Source organism: Copadichromis virginalis, linkage group LG10, assembly GCF_057382275.1.
Source record: "Copadichromis virginalis isolate Kocher_CV1m ecotype Utaka linkage group LG10, C_Virginalis_male_GT1.1, whole genome shotgun sequence".
NCBI lineage: Eukaryota > Metazoa > Chordata > Actinopteri > Cichliformes > Cichlidae > Copadichromis > Copadichromis virginalis.
This window is the reverse complement of record NC_140627.1, coordinates 28,267,074-28,283,657: the sequence shown is the minus strand read 5'-3', so window position 1 is coordinate 28,283,657 and position 16,584 is coordinate 28,267,074. Positions and strand designations below refer to the sequence as shown.

The 16,584-nt window shown below is 41.1% G+C and overlaps 1 protein-coding gene across 2 annotated transcripts; it reads right to left on the bottom strand.

Moving 5' to 3' along the window:
* Positions 1-71: 71 nt before the first annotated feature.
* LOC146700727 (14-3-3 protein epsilon) lies at positions 72-16,079 on the bottom strand. Of its 2 annotated transcripts, none has more exons than XM_085470950.1 (6): positions 15,850-16,079; positions 10,614-10,813; positions 8,792-8,898; positions 7,731-7,937; positions 6,662-6,798; positions 72-1,186 (listed from the first exon to the last, which is right to left on the bottom strand). In XM_085470950.1, the coding sequence occupies exons 1-6, from the start codon at positions 15,911-15,913 to the stop codon at positions 1,134-1,136; spliced, it is 768 nt and encodes a 255-aa protein (XP_085327076.1). In that variant the 5' UTR covers positions 15,914-16,079; the 3' UTR covers positions 72-1,133. The 2 variants fall into 2 exon arrangements, with proteins under 2 accessions (XP_085327076.1, XP_085327077.1); XM_085470951.1 differs by lacking the exon at positions 72-1,186 and adding an exon at positions 5,635-5,689 and having other exon boundaries at positions 15,850-16,036.
* Between the last annotated feature and the right edge of the window lie 505 nt (positions 16,080-16,584).

The following is a 16,584-nucleotide window of genomic DNA, read 5'->3' as shown; positions in this document are numbered from 1 at the left end:
TCAACACAACGACAATTTCTTTTCCTAATTTCATGGATTTTAAATTGAAATAAATAAAAAAGAAAGAGACATGATTTTCAATTTGAAGTTTAATGTTAATTCCATGCTGTGTTTCAGTAAGAATACAGATGGTACTTGTGGCTCCGGTGAGAATATCCAGTAGTACAAATCAGATTCACTTTACACATACTGAACAGAAGGAGTAGGAAGAAGAGGAGGATGAGGAGAGGGAAGGGACAGAAGAAAACCTGAAAGAGTCAGGGGAGTAAAGATACAGCAGGCCTCTATTTCCCAAACTGTTTTTATATAGTGCCAATGCAAAACTGCATTACGTTACAATCAAAGAGTGTTGAGCAATCCCCTCCCACGCTCACACTGATGCACATTTTGTCTGTTAAAAAGCCATTACCTAACTATCTGCCATTAGCGAAAGCGCTACAGCCTCGCAGCACAAAACTTGGTCCAAAGAGTGGACAAGGAGAGAGGTCAGAGCGATGCTCGGAGGTGGGGGACGTTTCGTAATTTAACAAAAAAAGAAAGAAAGAAAATGAACATGTGTTGAAGAAGCAGGTGTAGTAACCACAAAAAAGAAAATGTAACGAGGGCACTTAGTTCTTCCAAAAAGCTTTAACACATCCCTTTTAAACCTCCCATCACTGCTGTGTTTCCTCAATGTGACAACTGACGAAGCACGGACAAGATACTGATCATCAACACACGCGCGCACATACACCGGAAAACAGCAAAGTATCGTCTTTAAATAAACTCTTGCACGTGTTACAAATACAGGCAAGCGTACTTGGCAACAGATGATAACAGCAAAATAAAGCAAAATAAAAACTGTGCAAGAGGACGTGAACCTTAAAGGGGGTACAGGCGTGCAAAAAAAAGAAAAAGTAATAAAACGAAGTGAAAACCCCCAGGGTGGGAAAAACGAGGGAGATGGCGTGCATACGAGGAGAAAAAGGTGGGGCAGGAGGGTGGAAATGGAGGGGATTGTAGAGTAGGAGTGGGCTGCAGAGTAAACCCAGCTGAACACTGTGGCTGGGGACAGGAGACAGTGCTGGGAGGAGGGAGTTAAGAGAGAAGGAGGGGGAGGAAGAGGAGGAGAGCTTGTCTTGTGTTGTTCGGTCTCACTGGGCCTCGTCCTCCGCATCTTGCAGTGCTTCTTTGTTCTGTTCTTCACCTGAGATGGAGACAAAAAGCACCAACAGTCACTGGGCTGCTGCTATACACTTAAAGACATTTCAAAAGCATCACCGGTGACGAGCAGCGTGAAGTGAAGCATGGATATCTAAACTACAGGACGGTTTGCCAGTCACGGATTTAGCCTGGACCTTAAAATATTGAATTTTTAGGCTTCATCCATGGTTGGAAAACTGCCTGTAAATCAGAAAATGATCAAATACTCACATAAAAGTACGTAACAGCTGTATAAAGAGCAGTAAGTACGATGATGGCACTAATTTAAAAGCCCTTTATGGTCCAAATGGAGTGAAATTAAGAAGATTAAACAGGGTTTGACATAACCTGTGTCCTGTGGGGCAAGCAGACTGGCCAGCTGCTGTTCTGTGACAGTGTTTCAACAGCACACAGGTATGATCTCACCTGTGAAGTAACCCATTTTGCTGTCTTTGCTGTCAGTAGCCTACTGTCACATTGAATGAAGCGTTTGAGGTTAATGAAATTAAGAGGTGTTGAAAACAGCAGGGCTTCAAGACCCAACAGCTCGAGCTTCGTAGAATAAAAACACCTGCAGGTGGCTGGCATGTTTGTGTATGAAAACATTTTTGTACACACTTTAAAATATTTAAATAATATCAGCAAACCAGGAATGGGGATAAACAAAAAAAACCGCTCCCACGGGTGTTTTGTGTAATATTTTCCAATATATCCCCTGGTCATCTGCAGTGAGTGTAAGCTGTCAGCCTGCTGTTTACCTCAGCTGTCAACATGCCCAGTGTGAATTATCCACGTACATTTGCTGTGGAGGATGCCATCAATCTTTGTGTAACGAGTCCGAAACGAGTCGATGAGTCAGTGAAGCTAAATCTGAGGTGATGGTAAGAGCTGCAGCTGTTTCTAAAGGTTTTTTGTTTTTGTTTTTTTTTAATCTTGTCAAACTCGACCAGTACGTGATTAAACTCTCGTAAAACCTGAGGATTTCCTTTAATTATTTATCAGTTTGAAAGTGTGATTTTTAGGATACTTAAGCCAAACATTAGTCGGTATAATGTTAGTTTATAATAGGGCTGCCACGATTAGTCGACTAGTCACGATTACGTCGACTATCAAAATCGTCGACGACTGATTTAATAGTCGACGTGTCGTTTGAAGCTTTGTAAGATCCTGAAAGACGCAGGAATAAGTAGCAGGATTTAAGAGTGTAATAACAGACCGAAACAGAAGATGGCAGCACTGCATGTACAAGGATGCCAACTGCCGTTAAACCCCGAAGAAGAAGAAGCTGTGTCCCAGAATTCATAGCGCGGCCCAGCTTAGTTTCCAACAATGGTGGCAGCTAGTTGGTTTTACTCTTATTATTCTTTCTGGGTCACAAAATAAATGTTTAACATATTTTCAGGCGAGAATGTAGCTGTGTAAACTTCAAATATCTGCTCAGTTTATCAAGACACCACATATTTTCAAAAGCGCTCCGACGTTTTCAGAGACGTCTGTTACCCACTAGCTCGATAGCTAGCCGGAGGCTAGGCTAGGCTAACTAGAGCCGTGAGAATCAGAATCAGAATACTTTATTGATCCCTGGGGGAAATTATTTTTTGTTACAGTGCTCCCGGCAAATCATTTTCAAACCCACCGCCGTCTTTCGCTACTCAGGTTAAATATATATATATAAGTCATTTAGATAACTTCAAAATGTTATTGTTTGGTTTTTTTTAGTATTTTATTTGTTCCTGAGTAAATCGGTTTGGCTGAGATTAAAGTTTTTACACAGCTGAATAAACGTCAAGCAGACAGCTGATTATCAGAAGTGTGAGATGCTCAAGAATTTACTCCGGTGTCCTGTTATATTTTAGATAGCAAGGAGTTTATTAAACCACAACAATCTGCAGATTTCATTAAAATTTAATAAACTATCATCTTGTCTTTATTTTTAGTTAGCACATACCTTAAACACTTAAAGCTGTAAGCTAATGATAGTTATATAAGAGCAGATGCTGCTGGTGCAATAAGCTGTATGTCCAATGGATGATGATCTGATTAGTCGACTAATCGCAAAAATAATCGGTGACTAGTCGACTATCAAAATAATCGTTTGTGGCAGCCCTAGTTTATAACCAGCTGCTATTTGTCGTTTTCTGACTGAAAGCTGGAAACAGGAATATCTGTGGCTGAACTTTGTGCATATGCCTTTACAGGAGTTTTCCTCTTTAGGAGGAGTATATTTTAAAGAATCACACAAACGTATTTTTCTGACATAATGTTTGTGTTCTTCTAAACCAGCGGTGTCGAACTCCAGGCCTTGAGGGCCGGTGTCCTGCAGGTTTTAGATGTCACCCTGGGTCAACACACCTGAATCAAATGATTAGTTCATTACCAGGCCTCTGGAGAACTTCAAGATATGTTGAGGAGGTGATTTAGCCATTTAGATCAGCTGTGTTGGATCAAGGACACATCTAAAACCTGCAGGACACCAGCCCTCGAGGCCTGGAGTTCGACGCCTGTGTTCTAAACATTGTAAAGGTCAGTTTCTAATGGTGAAGTAGTTTGCCACTGCCCTCTCTGGTGGCTATTAGAAAGAATGCAGCTTTGAGGCACTTATGCATAGACCCAGAGACTACAGACATCTTTTAGATACAGTCCAACAAAGCCAGCCATGCATTTAAATAAGGCAACATGTGTAATCTGTCTGCAGCTGTAATGTGATAAATTTATCTAATTTTAAATACTTATGTCCCTGATTAAACTGATTTAAGTTTAAACGACCATCATTGTAATAAGCGGGAGACGCTCAGATGCTAAAAATAACCCAAACATTTACATACAAACTGCAACTTTCACCACTGACCGTCAACGTGCAGGCCAGTAAGGAGGAGCTGTGTGCAGACTTACTAACAAGGGCGAAATGCTTTGTGAACCTGTGCAACTGGTTGCTTAGAAAGGTTACCATAGAGACCGCACAGCCATCCGTGTAATGAAGCATTGAGAGGCACAAATAACAAAGGCCTGAGAATCTGTCATGATTAAAATAGAAAGCGTAACGGTGCTCATTAGCACCGCGGCTAACTGTGATGTGAGAGCACTGCAGGACACGGAGCAGCAGCCTCACATGCTGCCACTGCAGTTCCTCCGTTATGTCACACTTCCGCGAGGCTGCGTTCACAGGTTTCCAAACACCGACCCACACACATGTGATCTGCTGTGATGCCCCAGTGTGCAGGATTCAGTCACACCGACATGCATTTGTGAAGAAGCAGAGTGTCCGCAAATCCTTATGGTTAAATTAGAAGATGGAGTCATTTGTATGGTCACAGGAGGAAGGTGGGTTGTGTTTCTACATTTCAGATTCACAAGCCCACAACTGTGAGACTGACACCAGCATTTAGGGTGCAAAGCTTAAAAGCTGGAAAATTAACATTATAAAAACTGAAGTCGCCTGGTTCACTTAGAATAACTGATCATGGAGATAATCGTCCAATAACAATAATTTTGAAGGGGACCTGTTACACTTTTCCAATATTTTCTATCAATTATGCAAAGTCACAGTGGTGGAGGCTCATATTAAACATGGCTCACATGATGAGAGGAGCACATGCACAAGGCTCAGGTTTCAGACTGCTCTAAACACTGTTTCCCGCAGTTTTTTCTACTCTTGGCTCTGCATGATGCCATTGAGAGTTTGAGAGGGGCAACCAATCAGAATAAAGGTGGCTTGTTTGAAACCACAAGGTTGTGTAACCATGCAAAGCCATTCTTGTAGAGGATAAGAATTAAAATATTGAGCAAAGGGACAAATAAGCTACATTTTATAGCTAGATTTGGTTACTTTGTGTAACTGCACCTCACTATGATACTTAAAAGCCTTGGCATAGTGACGCTTCATCTTTCTCATTAAGACATTTAAAGTAAATGGTCTGGTTCTTATACAGTGCTATTCAAAGCGTTTTAGTAGTTGACCAGCTACCTCCTGAGCTAGAGCCACCCCTGATGTGTCAAACTGGTCTCAAAGACAGTCTGGATATACTTTTGTAATATTACTAAGCACCTAAATATTACTTTATGAAAGGTTAAAAACACAAAACTGCCATTTAAAGTAGTTTAAATTGTTACAACTCCGATGTGAATGTGTTTTACTTCATTTGATAAATAGTTATACTGAAAATCTGACTAGGCCAAGAAGCAGATTCGGGACGTCGGCCGTTTACTGGGAGGTATTTCAGCCTTTTATCTAAGTTTTTTTTGACTTGCGGAAGACAAATCAAACATAGACAATCAAACATAGTGCTGAAAAAAGTGGAAGAGGTTAGCAACACAATGCGACAAATTACTGCTCTGTACCCCTAAAAACACTGGACTTGGTGCTGTGAGTAAGTTAGTGAGGGATGTTAGGGTGGTGAGGCAAGACTAACGGCTTGAGGTGGAAAAAAGCCCAAGACAAGAGGAATGACTTACAAAATAGACCTTTAAAAACAGAGAAGAGAGAAGGAGGAGGGCTGTCCTTAAGAATCTACAGGGGAGAGAAGTTAAAAGAGTTCGTGAGTATCGACCCTGAAAGGAGGGAGTGATTTTATACACTGCTCAAAAAATTAAACACTTTTTAATCAGAGTTTAGCACCAAGTCAGCTAAACTTGGGGGATACTGATCTAGTCAGTTAAGAAGCAGAGGGGGTGGTTAAGGGAAAAAAATGCCAGACGCCTCCACCTTTAAAATTCTCATCTTCTCTGGCTGATTTTTCTCTAGTTTTATGTTTGGATAGGGTCACTGTCACTACTGGTAGCATGAACCGATACCTAGATCTTACAGAGGTTGCACAGGTAGTCCAACTCCTCCAGGATGGTACATCAATACGTGCTATTGCCTGAAGGTTTGTCAGACCCTACGCTGGTGCAGTGGGTCCTGGTTCCTCCTGGTGCATGATGATGCCCGGCCTCATGTAGTGAGAGTATGCACGCAGGCTCTTTACACCACTGATTGGCCCCAGCATCCGCCAATAGAACAACATTTTGTTTTGGTCCTTCCAATGCTGCCAGACCTCAGACCGCCCAGGAACTCAGTGATGCCCTGGTCCAGATCTGGGAGATCCCGGTGGACACCATCTCTTAAGGAGAATGCCCCGAGGTTGTCAGGCAGGCATGCAAGCACGTGGGTGCAATAAAAACTACCATAGTACCATTTTTGCATTGCTGCAGTGAAATTCTGGCAGAATGCACTAGCCTGCCATCTTTGAATTTAGCTCTCTGTATGTTAAAGGCTTTCATTTCTGTCAAATGATGTAGCATCCTAACACATTACCATGCCCATATCAATATAGTTATCCAGTAATTTTTTGGAGCAGTGTAGAAACCACAGAACTCAGAGGAAAGGCCGGACGAAACCTGTTTGCTAGATTTTTGACCATAAAAGAGGCAGAAATAAAAAAGGGGCAAACAAAGAAAGCAGAAATACTAAGCCTGAACAGTAAAGTCATGGTTCTCTCACCATCTCCCTGCACATCTGAGGTCCATAGTGTCAAGTTGTCACGTAGCAACTGCATGATAAGCGTAGAGTCCTTATAGCTTTCCTCACTCAGGGTATCCAGTTCTGCAATGGCATTGTCAAATGCTTCCTTCGCCAACCTGTCAGCAGAGAAGATACGAACCAACACAGAGGAGCTGAGGATTCACTTCACACAGTGGAAGCACAGACATATCAAAAGTGAAGCAAATGTGGAAGTGTGACAGTCGGATCCACCATTCATCCATCACATCTGGTGTCCAAAATCTAATTATTTTTCTTAATCCATGGACCATTCTGAATATTTATGTGTGCCATTATTCATTTTCTGCTCCTTATCTGGGTCCAGGTTGCAAGTGCAGCAAGCTAAACCCTGCTCACCTTCTCCAACTTATCTAGATATACTCCCAAATGTTCCCTGGAGGCTCTTCCCATGGCCAACCTGGAAGATATCCAGGAAGCAGCCTGGTGAGATACCCAAACAAATGACCGGCTGGTGCCAGTGTGATCTTTTTTTCAAACTGGAAAACTGTAGTCCTTTGCCAATAAGCTACGCTGTGAGACGAGTCAAAATAAAGTCAATGTGGTTGAATAGCCAGTTCATGAATCATTTCATCTGGCACCCTGGATGGCTCAACTCCTAAATGATGCTCCTCTTTGTAATGAGTAATGAAAGGCAGTAATGAGAGACCGAGAGTCCAAGCTGCTTATATTATCCAAGTCTTCTTTTTTCAGCCTACCACAAAAGTAAGAAATAAACTACTGAACAGCACAAAATTTACTTAAATTTTAAATTTCTTTCTATAAATCATTCCATTAAAAAGCATAAGATGACATCCACAAACTGCTTTTACTTTCACACCTTTTTTTTTTAGTTTGTAGTTTCCTTTCAGTTCACTAACAATCTTGAAGCCTCACGTGATGTAAAACCCCCGTAGCCCCATCAAAGACGCCACAGGAAGTCCTGCTTGTAGACGTCAAACTTGTTTTGTTGTTTTCGTGCACCCCCCCCCCCCCCCCCCACACATCAAAAACAACTATCTCGTGCACTCACCTGCAAGCACGGTCCGGCGAGTTGAGGATTTCATAATAGAAAACAGAAAAGTTAAGGGCCAGTCCCAGACGGATGGGGTGCGTTGATGGGAGTTCGATCATGGCGATGTCGCTCGCAGCTTTGTACGCTACCAAACTGTTCTCGGCTGCCTCCTTCCTGTCGTTGCCTGTGGCAAACTCTGCCAGGTACCTGTGGTAATCTCCCTTCCTGAGTGGGGCAAACACAAAGGCCATGAAGAACATATGGGCAATCTGAAGGGTAAAGCCACTTTTAACTGTTCAAAATAAATCAGGGGTATTGGTTAATACTTATCATGGAAAAAGATTTTTTTTTAATAAAAATGAACAAAGACCACATTAGGATCATAGGTACAGTTAGACCGGCGCCTAATCCCCTTAACTAGGGCACAATTCTAATCAGAGAAGCATCTTTTAGGGGGCAACTAAACAGAGTAAGCAAAACACTCCTGAAACAAGCTTCGTTTACTCCCAAGTTTGTGATTTTCCTTCAATCATCTACTTTTTAAATTTAAGAGAGGTACCGTGTACCATTTCATCGTGGGAGATGGAGCTTAAAAATGCATCCAATTTTTCTGACAGGCCAGTTTCTGCACAGTGCATGATTTTTACCCCACAGCCTCCAGACTTCAGCTTCACCTCAACCTTTAATGGTTTATTCTAAATGGGACAGGGCTGTGCTCCTCTAAATAAGGCCACAGAAACGGAGAAAAATACTAAATAATAAATATCAGACTGTCATTTGTGATTAAAAGTTTAGTCTAGTTATGCAAGACATCACAACCCAACAGTATCTTAACAAAATGAGAGAAAATGTGTTAGCAAATGTTTGTGTTAAATGGCCAAACAACCTGAAATTAACATTTGCTTATTTAACAATCGATTCTGCAACAACAAATATACATTAAAAAACTCAGATTCACACTATAACAACAACTCTGACATGTAAACCTACTGAATGTCCCATAATTTGTAATTATCTGGGCGACCACACCACTTTCCTCATTTTGTTAGTACAATTTCAGATATGAACTGGATACCTACATTTTATAGTAGAAAACCTTAGATTCTCCCGTGGTAGCAGCTAAGATGAGATGCTTGTCCAGTACATCCAGAATGTCATTGCAGATTGATTTCAGCTCTTTCTCAACCTGCAGAACAAAACACAGATGCTTCTGTTAGTACACCATGTTCCTACTCACTCTGTGTGCTTTGAGACCTTTGCAGATATTGGCGTGTTCAATTAGACAGCACTAACCTGACAGTGTTTGACAGCCACTCTTGTGCTAGCTAATGCTATAAAAACTTTTTCCAACTTGTTGTGCCTTTTCCATAGTAACAAATAAGCAGTAAACAATGCCACAAAGAAATAAAGAAATGCTTCCCATTGATGGCTAACTTATTACCTGGACCAGGGACCTGGTCTGGTCTCCACTTAAGCAAACAGGGCTTCTTCTTCCTGGCTTTTCACAATAAAAGCCTTCATTATATAGTATATGAAGGCTACTTACGACAGACCTCTCTCCTTTATCTTTTTTATTTTTAGGTTATGAGACACATTTTAACAAATGAATATTTGACATCTATGAAGCTCATTTTGAGGTCCATTAACAAAACAGCAAACAAAACAAAAAGGTGAAAAAAGCTTTTTGTATAAAATAATGATAAATATAGCTGAGACCAGAGAAAGTTGAATAACATAATTCTAAAAAACCTAAATATAATGCATTTGCTTCGATGCTTCGTTTAATCCACAACTCTGTAGCGCTCAGCTGTCACCATGTAAGCGCAAGCGCTTCACCCACATTTGCAACTAAAAATAGACCTGCAATTCAAGACTTCAGAGTTGGATTCGAATCAACACAAAATATATTAATTAAATAAACTGTATTAATATTTGAAAGTACTTTTCTAAGTCTTTTTTTTTTTTTTGCACGGCAGTAAAACTGAGCCGCTGACCTGTAGCCGTTAACATGGACACTGAATTACTATTAACATCTACACCATCAGAACGTCTGCAGCAGGAAACTTCAGTTCTGAGAGTGCTGATATGCTCACTTTTCTATACGTCGCTCTTTATTTTCTACAGGCTTACAGGCCCATATTCTTACTCACTAGTACATTTAAGCACACACACCCCACATCCCAAATTGACCTCATCCAGGAGATGAAACTGAACTCTTTTTTTTTTTGCCTCATGCTAATGTAAGAAAGAAGAGTAAAGGCTGGTTAACTTTATGTCTTAGTGTAGGTTGTAGGTCTATTTGACTTTACTGTGCTGGTGATTATTTAAAAGGAATGAGCTGAGCTTTTTATTTGACTGATATTTAAAACATTGCAGTTCATTTTGAAAGACCTGTTTGTTTGTTTTTTTTATCTCTTGAATATTTATTATGATTATTAAGAAAAGTATTTCTCATAGGATTACTGGATGGATACGACAGAATACTTTATTAATAAAATAATCAAGTTTTGCAGCTGTAGCATAGAGCTTAGGGGATTTAACTCCAGAGTCAGCATGCAGTTAGTCCCACAGTGGGCGTTCTCTGAATTCTGCTGTTACTGGGAGTTTCTCTGGAGCATAATTGGGAAAAAATGCAATTTAGAGTTATTTCGTGGCTGCCACCTGCCTCATCATTTTGGGCTGTGAAACCATTTCCTGGAGGAGAGCTCTCATCTCCATGAAATAACTGTGCAGGTACTAATGTCTAACCAGTGCTACCTCAGTCCTGAGGGTTTGTTTTTTTAAATCACTCTGTGAAGTAGTGGCAAGAAGAAAAAAATACAATCACTTCACGTGTGGTAAGAGCAGAATCAGAATGAAAAACAAGGACAGCATCAGATGTGGGTTTAAACTGCGTCTGACCGTTTTCCTGTATTCTCGGATCATCTTTAGTTTGTCTTCGCCTCCTTTGTTTTCTTCTTTCTGTTCGAGGCTGCTGATTATCCTCCAGGAGGCTCTCCTGGCTCCGATTACGTTCTTGTACGCTACAGAGAGAAGGTTCCTCTCCTCCACCGTCAGCTCCACGTCCATACTCGCCACGTTCTTCATCGACTCCACCATTTCTGAAAGAAGCAAAATAGAAACAAACGGCTGAATGTCGGGTGAATTATCCACAGGACGAGGGGAGCAATGTTGGAACTACCATGATTTTTCTTTTAAAACTTTAAACTCAGTTTCAGGCTGTTTGAAGCTTCACCCACATAGGAGAGGGGATCCAATCAGAAAAATGCTTTCTGAAGGGTGGGGATAGGGGAGCCCTCTTGTTTTAGACCCGGGGTGGGGAACTCCAGGCCTCAAGGGCCGGTGTCCTGCAGGTTTTAGATGTGACCTTGATCCAATCACAGCTGATTTAAATGGCTAAATTACCTCCTCAACATGTCTCGAAGTTCTCCAGAGGCCTGGTAATGAACTAATCATTTGATTCAGGTGTGTTGACCCAGGACGAGATCTAAAACCTGCAGGACACCGGCCCTTGAGGTCTGAAGTTCCCCCACCCCTCTTTTAGACAGTCAAGAGGCTCCACTGAGGCCTAATTTAACACAAATAAAGATTATTTTGAAATGTGAATCATGCAAAGCCACTCTAGGAGAATTAAGGAGGTTTAAAGGAGGGGTTGCTGAAGGAGCTAATACTCCAATATTTGAGCTGAAGTATTAAATTTACTGATTGCAGATTTCAAGATCAAAAATAGGAAATTTGCATAAATTTCATTACATCTGATTGGAATTATAAAGAGAAATTTTCTGCTGGGTTAAACAACAGAAAAGGTAAATGTGAAAATATTTCTGCTTTAATATTCAGCACTGAGTCTTCATTACCGTTATTAACATTCATTGTTTTTAAATTAAAAGCAAACACATCTTCATGCCATTAGCTCAGTCCTGAAAGGTTTCTGTCATCTTCAGTGATTTATTAATGGAGCACCCGGGATGCTGACCAATTATAAACTCCTCTAATGTAGACATTTACCATCGTGGACACCTTCGGGGAGGCGATGGAAACTGAGCCAGAACATTAAACCAGAGGGCTGAGCCAAATCATCTTCAGTACGTTAAAACATCTCATGTTTGATTCATGGCAGCAAAACAAAACGATTGGCACTTATCTCAGGAGTAATTCGTCAGCACAACGAGCTTCTTCCCCGAGGGGGTCAAATAAATGAGGCAACGGGGAGCCTCTTTAATCAAGAACACAAACACCGAAAATTAACTGGATCTGTTTCAACTTAAAAAGAAATACCTTTATTCTAGCATGTAATAACTTACATAAGAAGCATCAAAGATGGCAGGATGAAAGACAAAAAGTGGTTAAAACAAGCCACACACCACATTAAAACATCTAATTTGGATGTAATTTCTTGCCTTGTCACCCAGCCCAGCGCTGGAGGGAAAATACAAGTGCCAATCATCCAGTTTGTGACGTATGATCATATACAGTCAGCAGGAGCAATGAGCTGGTTTACAAACCAGGAGGACTCAACATGCTGCTCCACCTCGGCCTGCTCTCAGAGCAAATCAGTGAGCCCCTCGTGCTTTTAAAGCATTTTTCAAGTGAAGCCTCCACAGGCTGTATTTGGACACCAAGTCATTAAAAGGAATCTGCACAAGCACAATAGACGTTCACGACCTTTTTTAGCTGTGCAGTGGCAGACAAAGCTACTCCCTATCATAGTAAAGATGTAGGTAAGTAAAAGTGACATGCATCTCTGTTTGAATACTAAAAAACTCTTTTTTTTTTTTATCAGTGATCTCAATTATGTAACACTGTTATTCATTTACTTAAATGCTCAGGTATTCAACTTTGGAAAAAATGAAATTTATAGGAGATGTATTTAACGTGAGGGCTGTTCTATATCTGCTTTGAATCTACACCGTGGGTACATCATAACCACAAACTTTCTGAAAGTGTAAGCCACATCGTGCTGTGCACCTCCTTAGAAACCACAGCTCGCATTAATCCGGCAGTTCAGTATTGTCGTTTCCTCTAGTGCATTTCTGGCTACTACTTCTTCTACACCCAATTTTCAAACTGACTAGAAAAGAGAAACTCCACCGCCAACTAGGATTTTGGTTGTGAACCAAAACTACATGGGCTCGACTCAGCCCATAAAGTCCATCATGTAAGGATGCCCGCTGGTCCGCTCTCAGCCGTTTCTACCATAGTGCTAAATTTACAAAATATACAAAATTGATTTAATTTTTTTATTCAGTATGCTGTCAAATGAGTGACTGAGCACAAAACGAACGCAGATTTCTGCTTCGGCTTTGTGACCCAGAAGCTACGTCCACGACCTCTACCAAAGGAATTCTGCAGGTACCAACATGTTCAACGAGAGGCCTGGAGATCTCCACAGTAGCCGAAAAGTGGATCAGAAGAGAGGAAGGCTCTTGTCCAATCATTGATTTCCAAACACCGGGCGCAGGGGGTGCTGTCGACATTTCAACAGCACTGGGTGAGTGACTCTTCCAGTCTGCATGTTGAAGTATTCTTGTGGCAATATATTGAACCCCGAGTTGCCCTTGATACAACCATCAGAGGGTGAGTGTGTGGAAATGTTAGGTTAAAAGCACTTAGGCATAGGAGAAATACTTCTATGAAGCATTAATTATAGTAGAAAAGCACTGCGTAAGTACCAAATCCAATATGCATTAGCCATTATCGTATTTCTGCTTGTTTGAAATTGTTACTTTCCAGCTACATGCAGGAAAAGCTTGCTTTTGCCTGTACTGCAGCAACCTGTTCCTGTGATGTTTTATTCCTTTTTGCCTTTGTTTCTCTTCCTCAATTACTTCAGCTGGAAGCTTTTTATAAGCAGCAGCACCCCAGAAAGAAAGACCAGCCTAAAAATAGCACAAACACAGACACTGGCGTGTTTGTTTGCACAATGATTAACCCATAAAATGCATGATTAAATGCAAATTTATATTGACGGCAGGGAAATTTCTGTGCCCCATCTACAAAAAAAAGAGGCAGACACTCTGAACCAAATGGCTGCAATTAATACCAGCAGCTGCAGACAAACTTGGGAAATGTGACTTTTTGTTGAGAAAGAGGTTCGTTTTCACACTCTGAACCAGGCAAACGGAGATCAGAGAGTGTGGAAAGTGCACAGTTTAACACATCAGCGATGCTTTCACGCATAAACTCCTGCACACAGCAGGAGGTAGGCCATTTTACACCAGGGCTGGGCGGTATGCTGGTCATAATTCCACGCATGACACGAATCTTTCAAATACTGATAAACTGGAGAACAGCCAAAGAGCCAGCTGTGGTTTCTATACTGACCACTGGGAGCGATGCAGATCGACAAACCGAGCATCTGTCTTCCACACGGTTTTAGTCATATGACGCAAGAATTAAACATCCTCTGCTAGCACTCTTAAAAAGGGCAAACATCATGGCACTATAATCTGAAGAGTAAACTAGGGCATGCTGGGTAATGCTAACTTACAGCCTGTTGGAAGCGGCTCCATCAAAAGTGTGGAAAGACTCCACAATAACTAATTGAGGAGCCCTGCCGTCAGTTTATTTAAAAGGAGACTTGCTTTGCAGCTCTGCCAAAACACAGTAACAAGGAAACAGAGATGGTTTTAAACATGGATGTAGCTTCCACATTGGAAACAAAGGCAATGTCTGCTGCAGTAAATCTGCACCACCAGACAGCGACAGCTGAGCTACAAAAAGACTTCCGGTACTATTGATGTTCATGAGAAATTCGCCGCAAATACGTTCCTGCTCAGTTTATGGGCTCAAGGGCTTGTAAAGATCATTATGCTCATTGTTAAGGCTAACAATTAGCGAGCTACTTTGCCAGTAAAGAAGCACCCCCTCCTCGTTACATCCGATTCGTTTTTAAACCGCGATGGCGAAAGCCTTCAAAATAGGACCTCAGATGCCAATGGGTGATGTCACTATATTTACATCTTTTTGATACAGTCTATGCAGGGAATCAGGTGAGGATAACTCAATGCTAACAGCTGTTTTCACTTGAAAACTTGACTCATTTGTGCCACAACATGGAGTTTATACACTAGCAGCAACAGACCAAATGTTAGCTTTATTTATAAACGGTGGCAAAAACAGCACAAACAGACTGCCTCTGTGCTTAATATTAGTTCCATTTAAACAACTTTGAGTAAATTACTGTTCTAATTGAAGAATGAAATGTGTCATGTTTGTGGTGGCTGCTTTGGCTTATTTTACTTGTTGCATGGCAATATGCAGTTTCTAGAAAGAGGAATTTAACTAAGGAACTGCAAGGCAGGCAATACTAATAAGATTTCCTTGCCTCATGACTGTGTACATTTACTAATATATTTTTTGAGATTACTGAAAGGCACTAAAGGCAAACTAAAACTCTTCAGGTACTGGCTCATCTGGACTTCTGATCAAGATTACAGTTTAGGTACAAGACTAACATCTTATAATGACCAGGCTGAAAAACACCTTGTAGTTTGCCAGCTACGGCGCAAATTGAGAAGCCCCTCAGAGAAGAAGAAAAAAGTTGAACCGCACAGAAATTCCTCAAACGTGATTTTAAGAGCTTAATTACGTGCACGTTTTCCATTAGACTCACTGCCACACGGGCTTCTCTTGAACCCTTTGTGGGGCCGATTTGTAAGCAATAACTGGAGCCGTTTTCTGGGGATTTTCCACTCGTTATTGATCAGAAAGATCAGCGTCAGCGGAGCTGCAGGTCGTGTTTGTAGCGGTATGGGCATTCGTCGTGGTTTTTTGAATGGAGTTCGGCGTGACGGGGCTGAAGAAAGGCTAGCCAGCTAGTTAGCCGTTTAATAGCTCGCTAACTAAGAAGAACCGCTTAGCACCGCGTAACTAACACAAATGTTCGCTAGCAGCAGTGCACACCGCGGGACACGCTTTCCAGCACGCTGGCTGCGCCTTCCTCATGAGCTGAAAACTACATTTAAACGTATATTGTATCATTCGGCTGGGGAAACCTCCGCCATTTTGTCTCGTCTCACCCAACAAATCCATGTGAACTGCTTCACCTGCGTCTCCAAACCCCCTGCGCAGGGAGACAGAGGGGGAAAGAGGGGCCAGGCGGTCTGCAACCACCGATATCTGTCCGCAGCCTTACCGTCATATCTCTCCGCTTGTTCGGCGAGTTTAGCCTGGTATACTAAGTTCTCTCTGTCCGCCATGGTGCTCGGATACTGGGGCTTTTCGTGGCGTCCCAGTGGAAAGGGAGGATTATCGGCTGCTCTGCGATTCCTGGTGGTGGATCAGCAACAGCACTGTCGCTTCGCTGAACCGAAGAGCCACCGGTAGCACTGGCGTAAAGATGGCGCCGCTGCTCCATCCGGGAAATCCACGCAGCGGACTCATCCACGCCTACAGCCTCCAGCCAAGTCAATAAAATATATTCAAATAAAATCAATAATAAAGGTAGTGATTTAAAAAAAAAAAAAAAAGAAGAAGAAGTGCGTGAATGAATAAAAAAGTCACGTAAATAAATTTAAATAAAACTGAAATTAAAAAACTTCACGTTATATAAAAAATTAAGGTCACTAAAAAAACAAAGAAAGAATATACACGAATAAGTTAAAAAGGTCCGGAATATAAATAAAATTAAAAATAAGCTAAAGAAAATAAATAAAAAATAAAAATAAATGAAAAAGTAATGAAATAGTTAAAAATAATTTAAAACATAAGATAAAAACTTATGAAATACATTTAGAAATAAAATAGAAAAATAATCAAATAAAAAAACTGAAAAATACAAAAAAAACCAAGTCTCAAAATAAACTGTCCTCTAAGTAAATTAAGTAAATTCAAAACCCTCCAACACCTTAATGTTAACGCCTTAATAATT